At 40.4% G+C, this 21,501-nt stretch overlaps 2 protein-coding genes across 4 annotated transcripts in view; one reads left to right on the forward strand and one right to left on the reverse strand.

The window, feature by feature from the left end:
• Positions 1-21,501, reverse strand: part of LOC145449689 (amyloid-beta A4 protein-like) — a 228,227-nt gene that overhangs the window by 123,757 nt on the left and 82,969 nt on the right. The window lies entirely within an intron of this gene.
• On the forward strand, positions 7,291-10,566 carry LOC145451014 (methyltransferase-like protein 27). The gene is made up of 5 exons (XM_080329502.1): positions 7,291-7,530; positions 7,593-7,698; positions 7,987-8,101; positions 9,436-9,556; positions 9,699-10,566. The coding sequence occupies exons 1-5, from the start codon at positions 7,360-7,362 to the stop codon at positions 9,939-9,941; spliced, it is 756 nt and encodes a 251-aa protein (XP_080185628.1). The 5' UTR covers positions 7,291-7,359; the 3' UTR covers positions 9,942-10,566.

Genomic DNA, 21,501 nt, shown 5'->3' on the forward strand with positions numbered 1-21,501 from the left:
TTTAACTAGGGATGGTGCAAAAGTGAGGCTCGTGTTCGCGTTCTGTGTGTGAACCTCAAAAATTTGGAGGTTCGCATTCACAATCGAGCCTTAGTAATAGGGATGGTGTGAACCTCTGAAAGGTTCAGGTTCGTGTGAATGCGAACCTTTTTGAAAGGTTCTGTGTGAACCAGAACGCGAACCTCATGACGTCACGTGACGTCATATTGCTAATTCCAACCCTACATTTCAGTGAAGTGATAGCCTATATCAGTGGTTCCCAACCTTTTTCGACTCATCGCCCCCTTTTCAAGCTCAACGCCGATCATCGCCCCCCAAATTTTGTGAGCCGAAAAATCGGTATACAAACTGTAATCACCGGGGGGTTGACTAAAAATAAAAACAAAAAGGTCAACTTTGCCGTTCGATGTCGAATTTAACCCTTTTGCAACTGAATTTTCGTGGGATGACTCAAAAAAGAAAAGAAAAAAGGTCATTTCTCCGACTTGACTCCAATATAGCCGTTTTAACGCGACATCGCCCCCCTATCGCCCCCTTCGCTATTTTCGCCCCCCGTCGCCCCCTTTGTCCATTTTCACCCCCCTATCGCCCCTTCGTCATTTTCGCCCCCCTAGACCGCCAAATCGCCCACGTTGGGAACCACTGGCCTATATTAATGTACACTACACCTAGCGACGACTCGGGCCACATAATGCCACAATGCTGAAGTGCATATTGACGTTTTAAACGTCACCAGGTGTATCAACTGGGGCAATTAATTTATATAAGCATGCCAGAAAACCAGTGTCTTCCACCGCTTTGCCATAAATTTCGACAAGGACTTACAAAGGGAATATATGCTTACGCCTTAACGGTCAAGGCCTGGCCGTACAATGTATTCGGCGTTTGAGTATTGCCGCGTTGATAGTGAAGCAGAGAGTTTCTATACTTGCTACCGGTATTACCCCATTACCAAGTTATACAGCACAGCAGTAGCCAACACCCCAATCGCACGGTTTTGGTTTTTATGATACAATAAACATATGAAATTAAGATTGACCCCGTACGCCTGCTAGATTTTTACATCAGACAACGACATCAATTTCGATAATTGGTTGAATATGCATCATTCGCTGAGTATCGATACACGTAGTGTATTTTGACCTTGATTTTGTGAGATTGCGGGTAAAGCTCACAGCAGAGAGTCACTAAATATTCACAAACGGAAAGCTGGATATTTCGAGCAAACGTTTGTAACAAACAAGTAAAATTTTTGAGATGGTCAAGATGCTCGTTTAGTGTTGATTTTTTATGCTGCCAACGCCATGCATAGAATTGCCCGCAGTTGAAATGCAATAAATTTCCACCAAAGATGTTATGATGAAGTGAAAATCGTAATATATGAAAAAGGTTCACAGTGCAGAACCTACCGAGGTTCGTTTGTGAACGCGAACCTCTAAAAATCGGAGGTTCACACACAGAACGCGAACGTGAACCTCACGTTCACACCATCCCTAGTAAGTAGGCTCTACACCAGAGGTCTCAAACACGCGGCCCGCGGGCCGCATGCGGCCCGCCAGAGCATTTTGTGCGGCCCGCCAGAGCATTTTTGATTTTTATTCTTTTGACACTATACAAGAGTCACATATATCTTTTCAGATTATAAAGTGAAAATTCCCTCTTAAATTGCTCCGAAAGCCTGAAACTATTCATCCAACTTCACTATCAAGTCAAATGCAAACGCTACCATGCAGTCGAGGATTCACTATTTCGTCACATTTCCAATTCATGATGACAAAACCTGACCCTTAGACCATTCATGACTGAAATTTGTGAGTTGCACTCGGACGCGAGCTTTCGTAGAATTACTCAGACTTGGGCTAACTCGATGGCAAAATGAAAATGACTCGAGTGGACTCGGAGTGACTCGGAATGCTGTGAATTTGTTAGAACCATGGACGCAACACAACTATAATCGCGTATCAGGGGAACAGTAATTGATCAGAAGGTCGCAGCTTGGTATTTCTCTATCTAAGCAAGTAATTAGGGCAACCATTGGCAATCTGTTAGTTATTCATTTTTGGTCGCTAAACCATGTTATTATGTAAGGTCACTGAAAGGTAGTGGTATACGCTCCAACGATGTATCAACAATGGGCAGCTCGGCGCTCCGACATTTCAATCACTAGGACACATTAATTAATATATTTATAATATTTGAAGATATTTGGCCATGCGATTAATAAATAGCATAGGCCTACTTATCAGAAGTATACCCGAATCCTGGATTGGAATTACAATGCTTAACATAAAATGTTTTGATATCAGATCAGACTCTATTATCAGTCTGTTAAATTCAAAATATTCATAGTAGCTGCAAATTATAACCTGATAGATTTTATGATGGCATCCTACATTTGACCACCCATATGGTGTTAATATCTTATAATTAATATATATCAAGTACTACAACAATTCTATTCAAATAGGTATAAATGTGATGATTCTTCGTGCCAGCGCCAGGCCTAAATTGATACAAGAGTAAATCACATTTTGACGATGTGTGTTTACTACCAGTCTGCTGCATCTGCTCACTTTTAATAGGAAAATTCATTCCCATGAAATAAGGCCTACTTGGAAAGATATAGAATACCCCTATAAATGCTGCGGCCCGCGGCGTCGTCAAAACTGGAAAACTGGCCCGCGAGCACATTTGAGTTTGAGACCTCTGCTCTACACTGTGAACCTTTTATAGACATTAGATTTTGTAAAGGTATTTCAACATTTTTGATTGAAACGAGTTCTATTTTGCACTTTGCCAATTTCAAAAACTTACTTGCCTTGTCAGAAAAGTTTGATAGAAATATTCAGCTTTTCCGTTCGTGAATATTCAAAGCACGCAACGGTAATTGCTGTTAGGTTGGCCGCAATCACACGACCTCGCGAACATAATACACCGCACACAAGACGTAGGTAGTCAGCGAACTCCGCTGGCTAAGCCAATCAATTGGCAAGTTAACGAAAATGATGATGAATCGTGGTCTGAGGTGAAATGTTGTGCTTTTTGTACCCATAATAGATATATGAGGACTGTAATATTTTTCAGATGAGACAAAAGGCGGTTCCAACGTCATAGTGGCAAGCTGCTATTATTGCATTAAAAAGACTAATATATTATGTCCATCAAATATGGTATCCACTCTCTGCAATATACTCGTAGTAGACAGTTATGTCCTTACGGAAATATCGTGTTTGAAATTGGAATTGTGACGTCACAGGACGACCGACGTTCGTGTTTATGTTCGCGTTCACACGAACCAGAACCATTCAGGGGTTCACACCATCCCTACCTTTACCACACCGAGATATCCGAAGAAATTCGAACGATTGCGATGTGACTGCATCATGAGACAAGATGCATTTGAAAATTGTGATCCATTCTAACACAAGTGGGTCGCTTACGCCGTCCGACTTGAATGTGGAATAACGAATTGTGAAATAACGATTGGTGCCCTCTCCAAGCATATAAAAACTTAAGAGAATATCACAAAATGACCACGAAAATCAGCTGTGACAGGTGATATTTGTCGTAACGTATGAGTTACGTAACACGTACGTAGAAAACCAATTTGACATAATATAGCCGCCATTGCGAATAAAGTCAAAGAACAACTCTGAAATATATCTGATTCATATCAGCAGACGTGGAACCATAACGAATCGATATCAAAATCGTCATGTGTTAGTTGACTGGTAAAATATTTTCAAATTTGTAATCGGCTTGCATATTATTTGCCTTGTAACAATTTTCACACTGCGTTTACTCATCAAGTAGCCTATTCACATTGGACAATCACCAGTTTGACCAATGTCGAGAGTGTCGAGGGCGTAATTAAAAAAAAGATTGAATCCGAGCAGAGAGGTACTTGTTATTCTCCTTCGAGTTAATGGTACTATGTTATGTATAGCAAAACATGACAGAGCGTTGGTTTTCTTAAAGCATAACGAAATACTCTACCAAGTATATATGTACACGTGGATAATTCGTTACAATGCAATTAATGACCGTAACTAATGCTGGTGGTGCAATATTGAGAAGTGAAGTTCACAGTCGATATATCGCACTATTACTTTTATATATGAATTGAAGAACGAAGAAACTGAGTAAACGTCTTTTTACAAGCAATCAAATACGCAAAATAATCGATTACGAATACACTTTTAAATATTTTCAAATGCAATCCATTGCTATTACAAATTATGATCACCTTATGCCTGCCACACACTATACACCAGACAAGGCGGTTGCCATTATTGATCGGCAACAATCGGCGTGCTATGTCACGAAGTCATAAACGGTTGGTTTCGTTATTATTAATTTGCAGTGGCGGCTCGTGACAATATCGGGTGGTGGGGCAAGGGCCGCAAGCGACTTGTTATCAATATGACGTCACAGTAGCGTTTTTCAACGTTCATGATGGCCACATGAATTTCAAATGATTATTTTACAAAATGTACGCGAACTAAAAATCGTTCCCATGCCACGAATCAATCATCAGGTTATCCTTAGTAGCATGCGTTATGATTTCGTGGTAGAGATTACGCAAGCGCCGAGTAAGACTATACCAAAAATACACAGACCAACTACCTACAAAGAGCATTCGCATGACACCTTGTGGTGTTTTAATCGTTCCATGCTCAGCAATTCTGTAAAGTGCTGCAGCGCCTCCGACCCGATTTGTATATGGATTCTCGTCCCGAAAGCGAGTCAAATCGATTTGCCCTCGTCCGAAAGTGTTTGGTACACGATCCTGATGCGTTACGACCAGGGGATAGGCAATCAAAGCGGTGGCACCCATAAACGTAAAACATTATAAAAAGCCAGCTGTTATCCATGGAAGATTAATTACGAGTCTGCCTGCCATCATTCAAGCAGGAATCAAAGCATTGTGTTAAATTGAAATGCGAGCACATATCGCATTAAACAATTTCATGAATAAATTATTTCATCTTGATGAATTTTTCACTTTTTTTCCATAGCCATAACAAAATATATCGGTAAATTAACTGTCAGTGTGCCTCGAGTAATAAGGATGAAAACCACTCACTTTTCCTTAGCCATAGACATGGTTGAGTTACCTGGGCTCACTTGATTGAAATTATTCGGAAAGAACATGATGTGTACAGTCGTCCGCCCACGAGCATTAATTTATGTCTTGTATAAGTATTGTGCGCGACGTGATTTCTTATTAGCAAAATGTTCAATAACGAGTTTATTGAAATCTGGAATTCCCAGAACCACGTCGTTGTGAATCGAGAGAACAGCCAACGCATTAAGCCTAAGGTCAACGAGTTCGGACACATACGCAATTGTTATCTCATAGATTGGACAAGGAAATGTCATATTGAATCCAAAACATCATTCTGAAGAACTACGGATAGCAGCCTCGGAAATTCGGTCCCGGTACAGCTTGGGAGATTCTGGCCTTGAGGCTGGAGACTGTCACACGACACATACGGCTTACGGTCTATAGTGTCTATATGTCTGCTGCAAAATCGCCTTCGGAAAATATATTACCGAATAAATACGTGGATGAAAGCCGAAAACTTGGTACACTGTTACATGAAATCATCGAGAAGTATAGCCTCATGACCGTTTTCGGTATGGTACACTGTCAAAATTAATACGAACAGATCAACGCCGAATTTTGCGTAATATTTACTGAGGAATCGGCTGATCAAGCGATCAGCTGTTAGCCGCCATCGAAAACGAAACAGCTATCGCGCTTGACAGGGGTTGTAATTGTGAGCAAATGGCCCGAAGGCCACCATTCCACGGTGAAATTGACATTGGAGAATATAAAATAAAACTAAATATTTGAATGCAAACCGAGGATGTTAGTAAACTGTTTCATGATATCATCATCTCATCACCTATCTCAGTATGGAACACAGATACACCGGCTTTTGCGTGAAATCCGCAATGCGTTAGGTAGGCTAAGTGTCAGATCAGCGCATATCTCTACCATACTCGAACTTAATAACGAAATTGCTGCCCTAATCATTGAGTGTCAACCTTGAGACTTGGCACAGCGTTCGATACTAAAATCAAGACATACCATGTAAAAGTTCATGACGGATCTAACTAAGGAGCATCGTTAAAATCAATGGAGACCAATACCGGCTTTGCGTGAAATATGTTTGCGATGCATGACCGATCAGCACACACTCAACTTTGGAAACGGAATTACTACCCTAAACTTTGAGTAGAAACCCTGAAACTTAGGACAGTGTTAAATACCACCATCACGACATGACATACCAAGTTTCAAGAATTATCATGGTGTGAAACACCATCAAAATCGACCTGTACCAGCAACGGTCGACTCAACGCATATCACGGTATCCGAGTTCAGATATAGATACGATTGTTACATCACACCTTAGGGGCGAGCAAGCATATTTGCCCCGGTTGCTCGGCCATTTTACGAATAGGAGAGAGTAAAGCAACGTTTCTTAATTGTGCGCAGCTTTGAGAGAATAGATAGTGAAAGCTTGTTATGAGCGCTACCGGGGCAAGCCCCGGCTAGGCATTCACAAAGCGAAAACACAGAAGAGAATTCGATTTTCGCGGAGACTTCGCTATGTATGGGCATTTGCAAGCGAAAGCACAAGAAGAACGCGGGTTTCGCTGTGATCTCGATATATATTGAGCGCTGTGCGTCTATAAATGGTTAAATTGTTATTGAACAGAATTTTAGGTGGGGCAATGCCCCAGTTGCCCTATAGGACGAGCCGCCACTGTTAATTTGAAATCCATAATATGTTACGTTAGAAATCCCGGTTGTTTAACGCTATTAACGCTCGCAATATTGATATATCAGAAACATCATATACTTGTACTCGCCAAGTCAGAAAAACGCTACCGGGGCCTACGATAACTTATCGTAGTTATCGTACGTCCCGACGCTAGATTTGAATAGTTCATTATTGTACCTGAAAGTAGTAGGTAAAATTAATAATCAGTGCAATAAGAGTCCAGTGCAGTCGCGGCGGTTGAGGTTAACCAGGCATAAATAACCAACGGAAAATCCCATTCATCCGAGTATATCCACCGCAGTAAAAAGAGTTTAGAATCTGGATATTATGATAGTATTCACGCCTCAGGGAGACACCGCGTGGCTTCGATACCCACACTATTGTGACAACAAAACACGCTCCGAGCGAATGCACGTTTCAAAGGGGACAATGGAAGAGCGATACACATTGTGTCGCCGGGTATAGAGTTATAACGAGCAGAAGCATAAAACAATGACGCCGATCCGCAACCCCGTCAGTCGTCTGAACATTTACGCCGGCGAACGCATTCAAGATTTCTGCCATGTCTGCGGGTTCCACAAAGATAGTACCGGATTCGCAATGGAAAGCGCCAGCGACCGATTCCGCCAAAGAATCTTTAACAAGAGTGCAAAATATCATTGGCGACTTCGACCCTGACCACACCATGAAATATTATGACCATTGGTCGCAACATTACGAAGAGGACTTAAAGGTAAATATTACAGTGTCAGCTACAGCATCGCCGTTGCATAAAGGTTGTGTTTGCACATCAAGGTGTTAGACTACACGGTTCCGGATGAGATGGTAGAGGCCATGAGAAAATTCATATCCGACGATGATTGGAAACTGGATGGCTTTCAAGTTCTCGATATTGGACTTGGTTAGTGAACAAATATCATTATCTAACCTAGACGCCAGACATGTCACGTCACCGTCTTGCATAGTCGCGAAAACTATCACAGTGATTGCGTAGCTCATTGCAGCGCATACGGAACACCGATCTGTGGATATTTTCTTTTGATTTTGATATAACTGGCCTCAAAATTCGCCAGATCGATTCGTTCTCGAACCGTTCAAACGACGAATTATAAAAGGCAACCGTGTGATGAACCACAGAATCTTTATTACTCAAACATATAACTATCTGCGACTATATACTCGATTTTAGGTACCGGTCAGATGGCAGAAGCTCTGCAAAAGCACCTCGAATACAGGGGCCACATTGATGGCGTTGACGCCAACGAAAAAATGATGGAGAAGGCGCGGACAAAGGGAATATACAGGTAAGTTGTGCTTATTTAAAATCTTTTTTTTTGCTGGGGACGGAGGTGGATATACTATACGACTGGATTCCATACTGGCTCCATCGGGAAGTTTTTTAATCCGTGTTTGTAATGTGCATGTAATAGTGAACAGGATGAGAATTATTGTAGATTCCTGATTTTTCGCATTTGTGAATCGAATATGGTTTTGCATTAGCGCAAGCGAAATTTGGAATACTATTTTTCCGACCAAGAATCTTGATGAAAGCTAGATCATTGATTTGCCGAGACTAAACCGGGGTTATATTGTTTTTTTTTGACGTATTCACAGTGTTTGTCTACTACTATGGTCATTTACACAAGGCCAATTTTCTTCATTTTATACCGCAGCTGCCGACTAGTAGCACGGCCCACTTCTAGGCTTATTATAAGACACCGCTTACATGGGGGTTTTCAAAAATGACTATTTTTCTCAAATCGTACTGGCTACTTGATAAAATTATTAGGTTACCTAATTTAAGCCTACACACCAATTTTGGTTCAATTCCAGTCAGTAGCCGCATTGCTACAGGAGAAGAATTAGGTAACTTAACAATTTTATCAGGTAGCCAGTACAATTTGAGAAAAAAGTCATTTTTGAACACCCCTAGCTGACACGGATGAGATGGCGAGGAGGAGCCTGGATATTAGTATTAGCAATATCCCCGTGAGGAACAGTTACCGCTTTAAATCCGTTAACCGCATCTTTCTAAAGCTATTCCTGCCTTAAGTTTCGAACGAGATTATGATTAAAACATTTATTATTAGGGCAAGTTTTTGCAATTTTTGCAACTTTTTTTACAGCTTCCGGAAGCTTCCTAAATACTCAGAAGTTATGTAGTATGGTGTTTTAGACTGTTTGGAGGATTCTTATATTGCAACTTTTTGCAACTTTTCTCGATTTTTTTCATGCAACTTTTTGTAACTTTTTCAATTTTTCATGAAACTTTTTGCAACTTTTTTCGAAATTTCATGCAAATTTTTGCATTTTCAGGCTATTGATTTTGTTGAAGTCGGCAACACTCAGTTTTGCTTCAGTGCCTTGGATACGAATCGATTCTAGTATCTCATATCCTAATAATTTCAAGGATCTTGTCTATAAATGAAACTTTTTAGTGCAACTTAAAAAAATGCAGCTTTTTACTGCAACTTTTGTAAAAAATAAATGCAACTTTCCTCGGATTTGACTGCAACAAAAACTTGCCCTATTTATTATTAATGGTGAGTTTAGTGACTTTCGCGAACGAGAAGATCATCGACTTTTCGCACACCCGCTTTTTAGCGTTCTTTCTAACATAGATATATTTATTAAACAGGGACCTCGTGCAACATTTTCTATTGAGTGACAGTCCAATGCCACTTCATAGCAACAAGTACAACGTGGTCGTGTGCTGCTGCTCCATGGTTCCAGCGTTGATTCAACCCGAATGTATACCAGTGAGTATAACTGATCCTTTGCTTGTACTCTGATTGTGAATTATAGTTATGAATGTGATAGAGGTAGATAGTACTACTTTTTATTGGTTGCGTCGTGTGAAATTGGATATCCGAGATGCTGAAATGATACCATTTTTATCAGGATATGGCTCGTGTGGTAAAACCGGGTGGTATATTCTTCTTCACAACGCGATCGACTGACGGTAATATAGGCTTCCGTGATCGTGTCGAATCTCAACTGGATAAACTGGAGAAAGAGGGATGCGTTGAAAAGCTTACGTCTAAAGTCATTCCACAATACAGCTGGCCTACTACAGAAGACGAGAAGGAGAAGCATTGCATATCGGCAATGCTATACGGCGTACGAAAACTCAAAGAGACCTAATGTGATTAAAGCTCTGTGGAAGTTCTCGAGACAATCTAGTTGCACAAACTGCACGAGTATAGAAGTGGAGTAATATCCTAACAAACTGGCTGGGTCATAGCCTGTGCTGTTTTACTGAAGCAGGAAAACATTCGAAATAATTTCCCACTGGGCGAATGGAAAATACCCAGTTACTTTCTCTCTAACCCGGCGACGCGAAAGGTCACAATAGTAAATAATCGACATGGCATGATACGTGTGGGGGACTTGTACGTTCCCGCCGATGTCATACGATCCTAGGTATGTCTGGAAAATACAAAGGACGTCGGAAGCCTTTGTCAAATTTCGATCTCGTAGCATTTGGCTGGCGGTCTGTTCTGTTCTCCACGTTTTTCCGATCGTGCGTACGATGCCGCGGTCGTTCATACCCAACACATTTAACAAAATGCTTGTTTCCTGGTAGATGAATCGCACTAATATTTCGCATTCGTCGTACTGTGTATAAGTCAAATAGATTTCAGGAGCTGGGGCATGGAAAAGTCAAGAGTTCTTTACTACTTTCAATGTCACATCCATACTTTACTACTGCGTTTACGTTCTCATATCATATGATGGTTGCTTCTGTCCAATACTAGTATCCACAATGGATGTGCGTCATTACAGCAGTGTGAAGGGTTCAACTTCTATGATTAGTGCTAAGTAACCCAGTCACTCTCGCAGATTCTCATAAAATGTATTAACAACAGGTTCTGTGTCAATAAAAAAGTCAAGAGAGTTTATCGTGTCTATTGGTTAAGCCGTGAACCTGATGTCGTATTTCACAACAACGTAGGGTCAGTAAGCCCAGCGGCCTGCCAGGCCACGAGTATCATTATGTGAACGTTCCCTGTTCAGTAAACATGGGATTTGCATGAGTTGCATGTTCATTGGATATATCTGGCATTCCAAACCCAAGTGTTGAAGGCTAAAGAGCTAAAGAGTAACTATGGGCCGTGCTAGTTAGCTAAGTTGGCAGTTCATGAACATTGAACAATCAATAAGAATATCGGCTTTATGCGAAATGACTATATGACCATATATGTCTTAACACCACGCATCCCACGAACAACAACAACAACAACAATAACTTGCAATCAATCAGTATTCCGTTGCAATAATGGATAAAATTGCCATACAGGCTGCTTTATCTTTTATCGCGGCCAGGCTGCTGTCACTGGGTCTTGGAAACGAACAAGAGGCCACCGAATATATCGAATGATATGCTGGAATTGCTCAACCTCTTGTGCCGTACCTCAGACCGATCTGTTTCAGGTCATAGTAGCAATTTAGAGTTTTCCTTGCTTGGATAGTCCATGCCAGGGGTGTCAAAAATACGGGCCGCGGGCCGCATCCGGCCCGCCAGACGATTTCATGCGGCCCGCGAAGCAATTCTGATTAGATCGAAAAATTATTATATTATCCAGCACATTTGTAGTGAATGTTAGGAATTTTTGCAGGAAATACTTTCACTAAATATTCCCTCAAGACTATAAATGCCGAGCATGTCCATTGTCCATAGGCCACATTATAACCGTCAAACTACAGCGTTGTGGTTTCACTCTTTCTAATTCGACAATACAAAATGTGCACACTGGGTTCAGAGTTTTAAGAAAAAATGGACCGAAACTAGCTATGCACAAAAGTGAAAACGTTAATGCGAAACGGCTATATGCAATTTACATGGAAAATATTATAGTTACACAAATATATAATTCAAATTTGTATGATCATACTGCTGTGTCACTTCCCAGCCAATAGGTCCCCGGACTTGGGAAGAGAAAGTCGATGTGCGATTTAATAATAATAATAATACAAATACATGCGTCCGCGTTTACAGTTAAATATCTTGTATTCCTCAGAGCGCATACGCTGGGCTAACGCCAGATTACGACTACAGCACAGGGAGCATGGAAATATGCCATCTTATATCGTCGTTAGCGCCACTGTTTTTTCGGCTCTCAGCTGTATTCAGCGGACAATCATCGTATTTTCGAATTCCATTGTTCGTGACTAAAGGTGTTGCAACTTGCTAGAATAGAAACCCAATGATCCGTGTGTTGTCTATATATGCTTGGTAATATAGTATCCAAGTAAAAAGCAAGGACATGAGTACGATTTGGGAATCAGTTGACTTAAGGGAGAGTTACGACATCTGACATTTTTCAGTAAATTGCGTTGATGTACGAGGCCGATACTCTACCTGGCGGCAATTTTCAGACAAAAATCACACTCCCGAGATGGCGTCTGAATAACAACTGCTCTGATAATGCTCATAATCAGTACAATATCACTGGAACTGAATCAACCCTTTGTGGTCCAGTTTCCCTCATTCACCAGCGCCAGGGTCATAGTATCTCGGGTGCAAGTGTTGACGCAGTTGATGTAAAAGTAACCCAGACGTGGGGTAATCGCGATTAGTAATCGTAATCGATTACGACGATTACAGCATTTTCAAGTAATCGTAATCGCAATCGATTAAATTCGAAAAAATCCCGAAGTAATCGTAATCGTAATCGACTACTTCCCATATTTAATCGATTTATTTGTGAAAGAACGAATACTTTTTGTTTGTACATTGTACAATGTACAAGGACTGTGACATAAACTGAACAGTGAACACTCGTGAACAAGGGAGAGATATTATACCAGTTATTGAGAGCACAAACGTTTGATTTTCAAATGCCACTGCTCATTATTACGTCAGAGGTAGCCTATTAGCTTTGCTAGTCTTTGCGTAGGAAGTATCCACACATAGTAAATAGATATTCGATGTACATTAGTGTGATTGTAAGAAAACCCACCATGCTGTATATCGGTTTATCAATACGTTTCAGACGCCACTACCTCGCATCACCTCTCTGCTCAAGTTAAAATAGCAACTTTTGTATTGATGTTTGGTTATGCTTAATTAAACTATAGAATGTAGTAGTTCTAATTCTATAGTTAAATTCAATTTCACCGTTGCTGCTTGGCGAGCAGTAGGCCTATATGGTACGAACGTACAGTACAGCAGACCAAGGTTTAAAATTCTGTACTCGCCAAATAAAACATTACGATTTCCACAACGAAGCATTAAAATCAACAGCTGCTGATATATATCATCATAACTGTCCCGTTGTTTTTCCGTTTCTCGTAATGGCAGCTTGCATTACATTATCTGCATTAAGTTGAAGGCAGAATTTTTTGTTCACTTTCTGTTATTCTCATATTATTCTACTCAAAACGGGTCGCTATTTCCCAATTCTTTACTGAACATTTAGACCTGCCGCCATAGCCATCGGCTTATATATCATGTCAGCGACTTAGCGTGGGTTGTAGCTAACATCAGGATCAAAACAGCAAAAGCGTCCCTCAACCAAACTTTGGTCTTGGGCCCCCATAGGGTAGTCAATTTTGAAGTTGAAGATTTAATTTCGTCAATAATATTGATAATTGCATTATATTGCATTTTTAATCCTATCTCAGCGCCCGATGGTCAGATTTACCCGAAGAGCGGGGGGAGGGGGGCGTAATTCATGATTATAACATCTGGTTGTTGTTAATTCGTGACCTCCGGTCTGTTATATAGCCAAAAGATATTGATTGTAGTGGCCCAAACAGCAGACTAAAAGAAAAACTTGCGTGAGACGCACACACAAATTGTCATGTCTAATGCTCTCTGGATGCCCGGGTGGCATTTGCATCGTGGGCTCAGATTGGAAGGAATGGACCGTTAATCACGCCCACCCAGCGCGGCTATTAACAATGGACACATACCCTAAGTTTTGGCCAATGTCTTTCTTTAATAGCACACTTCGTAGAGTCTCATGTTGGCCGAAACTGCATATGTCTTTTGTTTTTGTTTTGTTTTATTCGCACAACATTGGCGCTTATCGCCTATAAGGTCATTTGCGCCCAGTACATCAATTGCAGTAAATTTCAAGTGTCTTTTACGGTATTTTTCGTCATATTACGGACGACTTCCATGCACGCGCTCTTCCACCATCAGTCTCTCTCGATTTTCATGCGCCCGCAACTTAGTCTTTTGATGCCATCTTTCTGGAGTTCGGCTCTCTCTTCCTCTGGGCTTTTCAAGGCGCTGTAATTACAGCGGGATCGGCGATGAGGAGCCCAGATAAACCTCCGACACATAGAAACATAGCAGAGCCGAGACTCGAACCACCAACCATTGGTGTCGTGACTGCAGTGTTTAACCAACTGCGCCACTCGCTTCCCCGCATATGTCTTTTGATGTGTCAGGGAGCGGTATTGACTGGCAGCTAAATGCCTATTACTATGAATTATGCATGCTTTATTTCTTTCTTGAGGGGGAGACTTATGCATTTCGAAATCAAGCTATCTAGAGACATTTAAATCGCAAAGCTCAAAGAGAAATTCCAAGTTCATGAAATCTCTCGAAATTGCTCTATAATTTATGTTGGTTTGCAAAATACTTTTTGAGTCCGCTCCAACCACGCTCCCAACCCTATTGGGGGTGCGGCAGTTATGGACCTGGCAAGAATGCAAATCATTCGGTGCGATAAACCGTCCAAATTGTCCCAAATGGGCAATGCGTAAATTATGACGTAACAAGGAAACGTCCCATCTTTTTTAGAGACAGTTGTTATATCATTGGGCCTTTCCGGCGCAATCCATGTATTGTCTCCCAATGTAACTACTACGATGCAAAATAAATGTAATCGTGAGTAATTATGATTACTTTGCCAATGTAATCGTAATCGTAATCGACTACTTCCCGATTTTGCTGTAATCGTAATCGTAATCGCAATCGATTACATTCATGAAGTAATCACCCCGTGTCTGAGTTAACCTAGGAGACGCGAGCAACTTTCACGGAGGAAAGCATCAGGAGGATCTACACTACATATACAAGCAGAAAACAAAACAACGACACTATTGCCAGTGAGAAAGAAACAAAGGTACTAGAGACACGTAACGATTGCATGCAAATCGTGTTCTCCTACTCCGACCTGCTGGACATAATCTGCGGTTGTGACAATATAGATAATATCGCCACTTACGAAAGCAAGTGCAGCTTGTAAACCAGAGGTCTCAAACTCAAATGTGCTCGCGGGCCAATTTCATAGTTTTTGATGACACCGCGGGCCGCAGAATCAATAATAGCGATATTCAATGTATAATTTCCAAGTAGGCCTTATTTGACTGGACCTTGGAGGCAGGCATTCCACAAACATCGTGGCAATGTAATTTACTAACGTACTATTCACGCTTGACACGGAAAAAATCACATATTGCCAAATATTTTAATAAAATTGTTTTTGTGCCGGGCATAATTTTTTAATTTATGAGTTATAGACATCATGCGAGAGGATGCATCATGACATAGTAAAACTGTCACGTTATAATATTGCAGTTAGTGGACCTCTGACGAGCCATAATTTTATGTAGAGTTTTAAAAATCTGCTGAAGATTGATCTGATATCAGAGCATTTGAGCGGTGTAACCTAATCCTGGTTTTGATATGGTCGTGATAAGTATAGGCTATTGTTACTGTCATTGCCAAAGTCAAATTAAATCAGCGTTAGATTTTGCTTTCGATTATTATTGGAACATATCAATAAAAACTTAAATATAATCATTATTGCGCCATAGTAATAGCATTGATTCTTAAGCTTTTTAGCGATCGTACCCCCTTTGCTTCCACTAAGATTTCTCGTTGCCACTGTCCATTTCAACACAATTTCTGATGGTACCTATATTAAAATCAGAAAGCCCCTTCACACAAAATCCCGCGTAGCGCGAAGACTATTTTCCAGTTGAATGAATTGGTCAAGAAAATATTCCACAGCACATAGGCCTAATTCCACAATGCATCTCGTACACCCTGATGTGGTGCTTTGTACCCCGATGGGGTCTACGAAAGCTTAATAAGAATATCTGGAATAGAAATGTCCAATCGGCGAATAATTCATTGGTGTTACAGCTGTAGAGCGTACTACTACATTACTCGTCACTGATAATAACATGGATAAAGAGAACAAACAAAACCCAGCATGTAACCAACTATACGTCACGGGGGTCACAGAATAGCAATGGTTGCCATACTGACCTGATTATATATAGCTATATACTTAATCCCAACGCAAGCTACGACCTTTTGATATATTACTTTTCCCCATGACAGTTTCATAGATTGTTAAGTCCGTAGGATTACTTAAGTCACCGCTCCGGGTCGCAGGTCATTCTCTGATTTTAACGTCGCTCCGAGCCATTTTTATTTAATCACCCAGTCAATCCGAAATCCAGTCGATTTACGAGAAGGTCGCACCAAACCAAATCACAATTTTCGGTCACGAATCATCAACGCGTCATGTTTTATCAGCATGAACTAGAAATGTGACGTAATAGCTGATCTTCTACCGCATGGTAGCTTTTAAAAGTGATGTGATAGTAAAGTTTGTTTAAATTGCAGTGTTTTTTTTAGTAGTTTTAGCGTGAACTTCAAGTTCTTGTATCAAAAAAAGATATTTGGCACTTGAATATATTGTTGAATACTTGAAATTACATTATGCCGTCGCGGGCCGCACAAAATGCTCTCGAGGGCCGCGGGTTTGAGACCTCTGTTGTAAACCGACGACAGAACGCGTGCAACCACGGTAAACGGCTGTGATAGTTTGTTTGACAAAAACACGCATTCGTTGAAGATTGGTTCCGTTCTGCGACACGAAAACATGTCACCTGTCTGCGAAACCAAAATGAGAAATGGTACTTCTCTTATTTTTGACAATGCATGATACGAAGTTGAATTATTCTCACAAAGTATACATTCTCTCGGCGATCTATTGCTGAAATTTCGTTGTTAAACGAAGCTCAAATGTGGTAGAATAGAAGATAGGGGTTGCGATTGCGGATTCGCGTGACGTAATTCGGACAATCTGCGGTGTTTTCAGTTGTCAGTTGCAAGTAAATTAAAAGTAGGCATCGTGTTATAAGCTGGCCGAATTCTACCGCACTTTGAAATGTAAGTACAAGCAGTAGAAATATTTTAATTCAGTTCGCATACACCAACTCAGACTCGGACAACTAGATAATTCCAGTAGTCTAATAAGTCTAATTGGAGCGAAATGTTGTTGGTGTTTATTAAAAGAAAAATTTGGCGCTTATCACGTCTTGGTCTTTTGCACCACGGTCAATAATGGCGTCAGAAGAAATAAAAAACAGTCAATGATGGCATACGTAGGATAGAAGACATAATATTGTAAAATAGCATTTCAGCACCACAAAAAATATCAAGGCCAAGAAAAGGAAATTTCCCGGCGGTGGGAAAATGAAACAGGCACGGACATTCACGTATGACGGGTGCAGGGCAACACGAATTCAATGATGAATGGGATAATTTTGTCCGCGGTGAGGAGAATTTCAAGGCAAAAATCAACATTCAATGTAGCACATTAAGCAACAAGAAAACTACGATGATACTCCTATTTTGGGCAGCGGATCAAAAAATGTTCAGAGGTTTCTCATGCTCGTAAGTAAAAACGGACCATGATTTGATATTAACGAAACTTGATTCAATGTCCAGGATTTCGCGTATTTAGTCATTCTAATTTAAATCTAATTTGAAAAACCCGGAAATAATCTGTAGCTTTAATTATAACTTTAATAAAATTTAGAAAAAAAGTGTGTAACTATAATTCTAATTATAGTCTGATTTGGAAAAAGAATGTTTAGATGTAATTATATTTCTAATCTAATTTGGATAACCTGACAGTTTTGTAGCTGTCCAGGTCTGCACCAGCTTACCCCTGTACGTGGAAGAATAACTTATTATTTAAAACAGGTATTTCATCCATTAAGGCAGGTATGATACATCAGCGGTCAAAGTTCCAAATAAGATGAATATTGAAGTATAAATGAACATTGACAATTTCCAAATAGGTTGCAACTGCTAAATCTGATATCTCACACGCGATTTTGATAAAAGTATACGACCAGACAGAAATTGCTCAATTTCAGCAATCATCAACACAACGCAAGACGTCAAACCACGCGTGCCAAGCATTTCTGACTCACCTAAAGTTGCGACAAACCACAATAAGACTTATATAGATTTACTGGATATGGCGATGAAATTCGGTCCTCAAGAAATTGAACAATATAGCGACGACCGTACATGAAGACGTACCGATAGGCCTTCTTCAAAATGCGCACATACACTTGCACGACATTGTCAACCCCCAATAATAATATGAATCTCGTTGATGATTACCAATCCTAATTTTGCATCGCTAACCTTCGATCCAAAACCGTGGAAAATCGGATTTATCTCATTCACATGTTCCTACCTGTATGAGCCTGCCGATACATATATATATCATTTTTGGAACTTTCTGAAGTAAATATCCACAAAAAATGGTTTATTGCAGGGGTGGGCAACCTGCGGCCGCAGAAGGAAATTTGTGAGGCCGTCCATACGTATTTCAAACAGTATGTGTTGGCGGCCGTCGACATGCAAATTGAATTTGCGAATTAACTCCCGAAATTTGGAGAGTTTCATTATTCTTGAATTTTTTTCGCGCTAGGCGCGATGCAATGCGACTTCATATTCGATTTTAGTTAGTAGCGCCCTTTGCAATCAGACCCCACAGTATAAATGCGAACAGCAGAGAATCGTGTGCTCCTCACGAATTAAGATTATGTTTCTGGTACGTTACGGCGATTCTAATATATTTCCGCCATACAACAATCCTGATGGAAGGTCCAGAGATAACAGCACGGAACAAAGTCACCAATACAATTGACCCACCAAAAGATGCATCATCATTTATAACTTACTCCAAGTTTTCGGAGACACCCCTTCCATAATCTCTTTCGGTGAATCTGATCACGTGGGCTAAGAAAGGAAATATGTTTGAAAGTAATATATGAAACTACTAATATAACGACGAAACTCATCCGTGAATTTAAAAATTTTTCGCGCTTCAAGCAATAATAACCGTCCCCTTACGTGACCAGCACTCGCGATTTCGTTGTGTATAGTAAGCCGTTATGAAAAAATAAATTATTCCGGAATTCACCGGAATGGACAGGGACAGTTTAACATAGGTATTGGGCGTCCAGCTAGTTCACTACGACTGTCCTGGAGTGCGGCCGTGGGCTACATGACTAATCGAAATGCGGCCGTTGATAATAAAAAGTTTGGCCACCCCTGGTCTAATGTATCGGGATTATGTCTAATTCCAAGGTATTATATTTATTATGTATTATGCTCTCGAATTCATACAACGAAGTGGGTTTAGGAGAAATCATATTGAGTACAGCAGCGGTGTGCAATCTTTTTGGCAAGCGAGCAGAATGTAAATAATGTGATGAATCACCGAGTCAAAGCTTTCTAATAGTCGTTGCGACGACCGCAATCGGTGATGACGAGACTATAAAACTCTGTATCGCGCTATGGAAAACATTCATGAATACCGGAAGGCAAACCGGGCGAAGCGCCAATTTCTTTTCAGGTTATCGAATATATTTAGTCAAAGCATTCAAGTGTCAAGTCAAGCACCATTATCAGCATTCTCATAGCACACGTGGGCTTAGCTCAAACGTTTCGCATCACAAACAATTTGAAATCTACTTTTCTGACCGCACACCATGCGAAACTGTTACCTCTTCGCGGATCACACAAATTTGCTCTGTGGACAGCAGAGCACACCTCTTTATACTTATTCACTATGGTGTACTTTTAGTATGTCGTCAGCATATTCTTAAAGCTTCATAAAGTGTCAACCGGTAAGTGAAAATGTCTGAACTATACAGTTATGTCTTTTACGTATTTTTCTAAAATTAGATCAATCAATAAATAAATAAATATATTTAGTATCGCAATTTCACTATAGTGTATCACCCTCTTACTAAATATTATGTATATAATATTTAGATCTCACCCTTCTTGAACCAATCCAGGCCTACGAGTTCTCTTCGAAGTACAGTAGGCAATATTGAACTACGATCAAAATACATTTCAAATTTCGTTCATTGAAATCTACGTTTCTACAGCCGCGTCTGAAATTCAATTCTTCAAAAATCTACACGAATTATCTCACCGTGAAAATTGTAAAATTTCATTTTTTTCGCGCAACACATAAGAACGACCGACCTCATCATCATTTATGACGAAGTTCTTATTTGCTTCGAAATCGATTGGAAACAGGCAAGCAAAAATGGATCCAGCCATTAAGATTGCATTTTACGTACTATTCGGTAGCTAAAATCGTATTTGCATCTGTACGATAAAGGTATGCGATAGATTAGCTGCTGTTATGGCTCTTGTCAAAAATTATGTTCATACGTTAATCCGCTCAACCGCAACCAGATTGCGATTGCCATCATAGCCGATGGAAAACATAATAAAGGAAAAAAGTCGCTTTGATCTGTGCGCTATATAGAATCTGGTCAAATCATGAAGTATCTCACTTGGACATAGATTTTATTTCACCAACCGACACAAGTCGTTGATTTGGGCAAGAGAGAGTGGCAAGAGGATTAATGCGTCTATGCGTCAAAGACGGTCACTAGAGTGATCGTTATCTATACCGGTAAATTGTAGAGCCATTTTAGGCAATGCGGGCGGCATTTTCGTCAGATTGTGAGAGCCTTTAGGCAGCTATATTAATTAAAGGTTGTATTGGCCGAAATGGGCCAAAGTATAACCGACACGAACAACACAAAAGACATTTTAATGATAATACCCTTTTGTAGTCAGCAAAGTCGGAAGTGCTGTAAATGGAGGTGGGAGTGTTGACCTTTTTTAGTCAGCAGGTTGGTAGATCGCGGTGACATCTTCAACCGAAAAGTATGCACCAGTACGAAAAGGTAGACATTATTACATCACAAACTTGTATCAATGAACATGAGATTCTTATAGTGGAGTCAATAGACCCCTTGCGATTCCATGACCTAGTTTTAGTGGGTTCAAGAAAGAACAAAACATCTTATGGTCGAGGCCAAAAGGCATTGATCAATCCAGCGATTAGGAAGTGGTCTTCTCACCGAAAGTTAGGATTGTCTACTCTATATATATAGCAATGCTTTTCAACTTTTCTGAGCACCACCCGCATTCGTTTTGCAAAAAAATCATTCGCACACACCAACCGAAAATTGTTAAACAAAATGAAGATACTTAACGATATTATTTCGATGTGCAACAAAAAGGCTACTGGTTGATTATGTTGTTTATGTTCCGTCACTGCCGACTTGTAGCACGGCCCACTTCGTAAGACACCGCTTAAGCGGGTGAGATGGCGAGGAGGAGCCTAGATAAACCTCTAACTATGGCTACTGTTTGCACTATAGCACACTAAAACCCTTTTCGGCCTTGTTGGATTATGTAAAGGAACGTCTAGTGCTCGGATGGCCAGGTCTTTAAGAGAACCATTCAGCACTCCTGTAGTACCCGAAACAGCAGTGACCTTGGATATGCAAAATCTATTCACTGACAATCGCGCGAAGAATTTTATTGCAATACTTACACAACAAATTTACACACATATCAACAGATCGCTCTGGTGCCGTATCGACCCAAAAT

Source organism: Botryllus schlosseri, chromosome 11 (genome assembly GCF_051294905.1).
Source record: "Botryllus schlosseri isolate E-star chromosome 11, Bs_hap1, whole genome shotgun sequence".
Classification (NCBI taxonomy): domain Eukaryota; kingdom Metazoa; phylum Chordata; class Ascidiacea; order Stolidobranchia; family Styelidae; genus Botryllus; species Botryllus schlosseri.

Excerpts from the sequence above, each read along its gene's own strand:
- LOC145451014 (XM_080329502.1), top strand. The coding sequence starts at position 7,360 with ATGTCTGCGGGTTCCACAAAGATAGTACCGGATTCGCAATGGAAAGCG. Across the intron at positions 7,531-7,592 it reads ATTACGAAGAGGACTTAAAG|GTGTTAGACTACACGGTTCC; the intron begins GTAAATATTACA and ends TTGCACATCAAG. Across the intron at positions 9,557-9,698 it reads TTCAACCCGAATGTATACCA|GATATGGCTCGTGTGGTAAA; the intron begins GTGAGTATAACT and ends CATTTTTATCAG.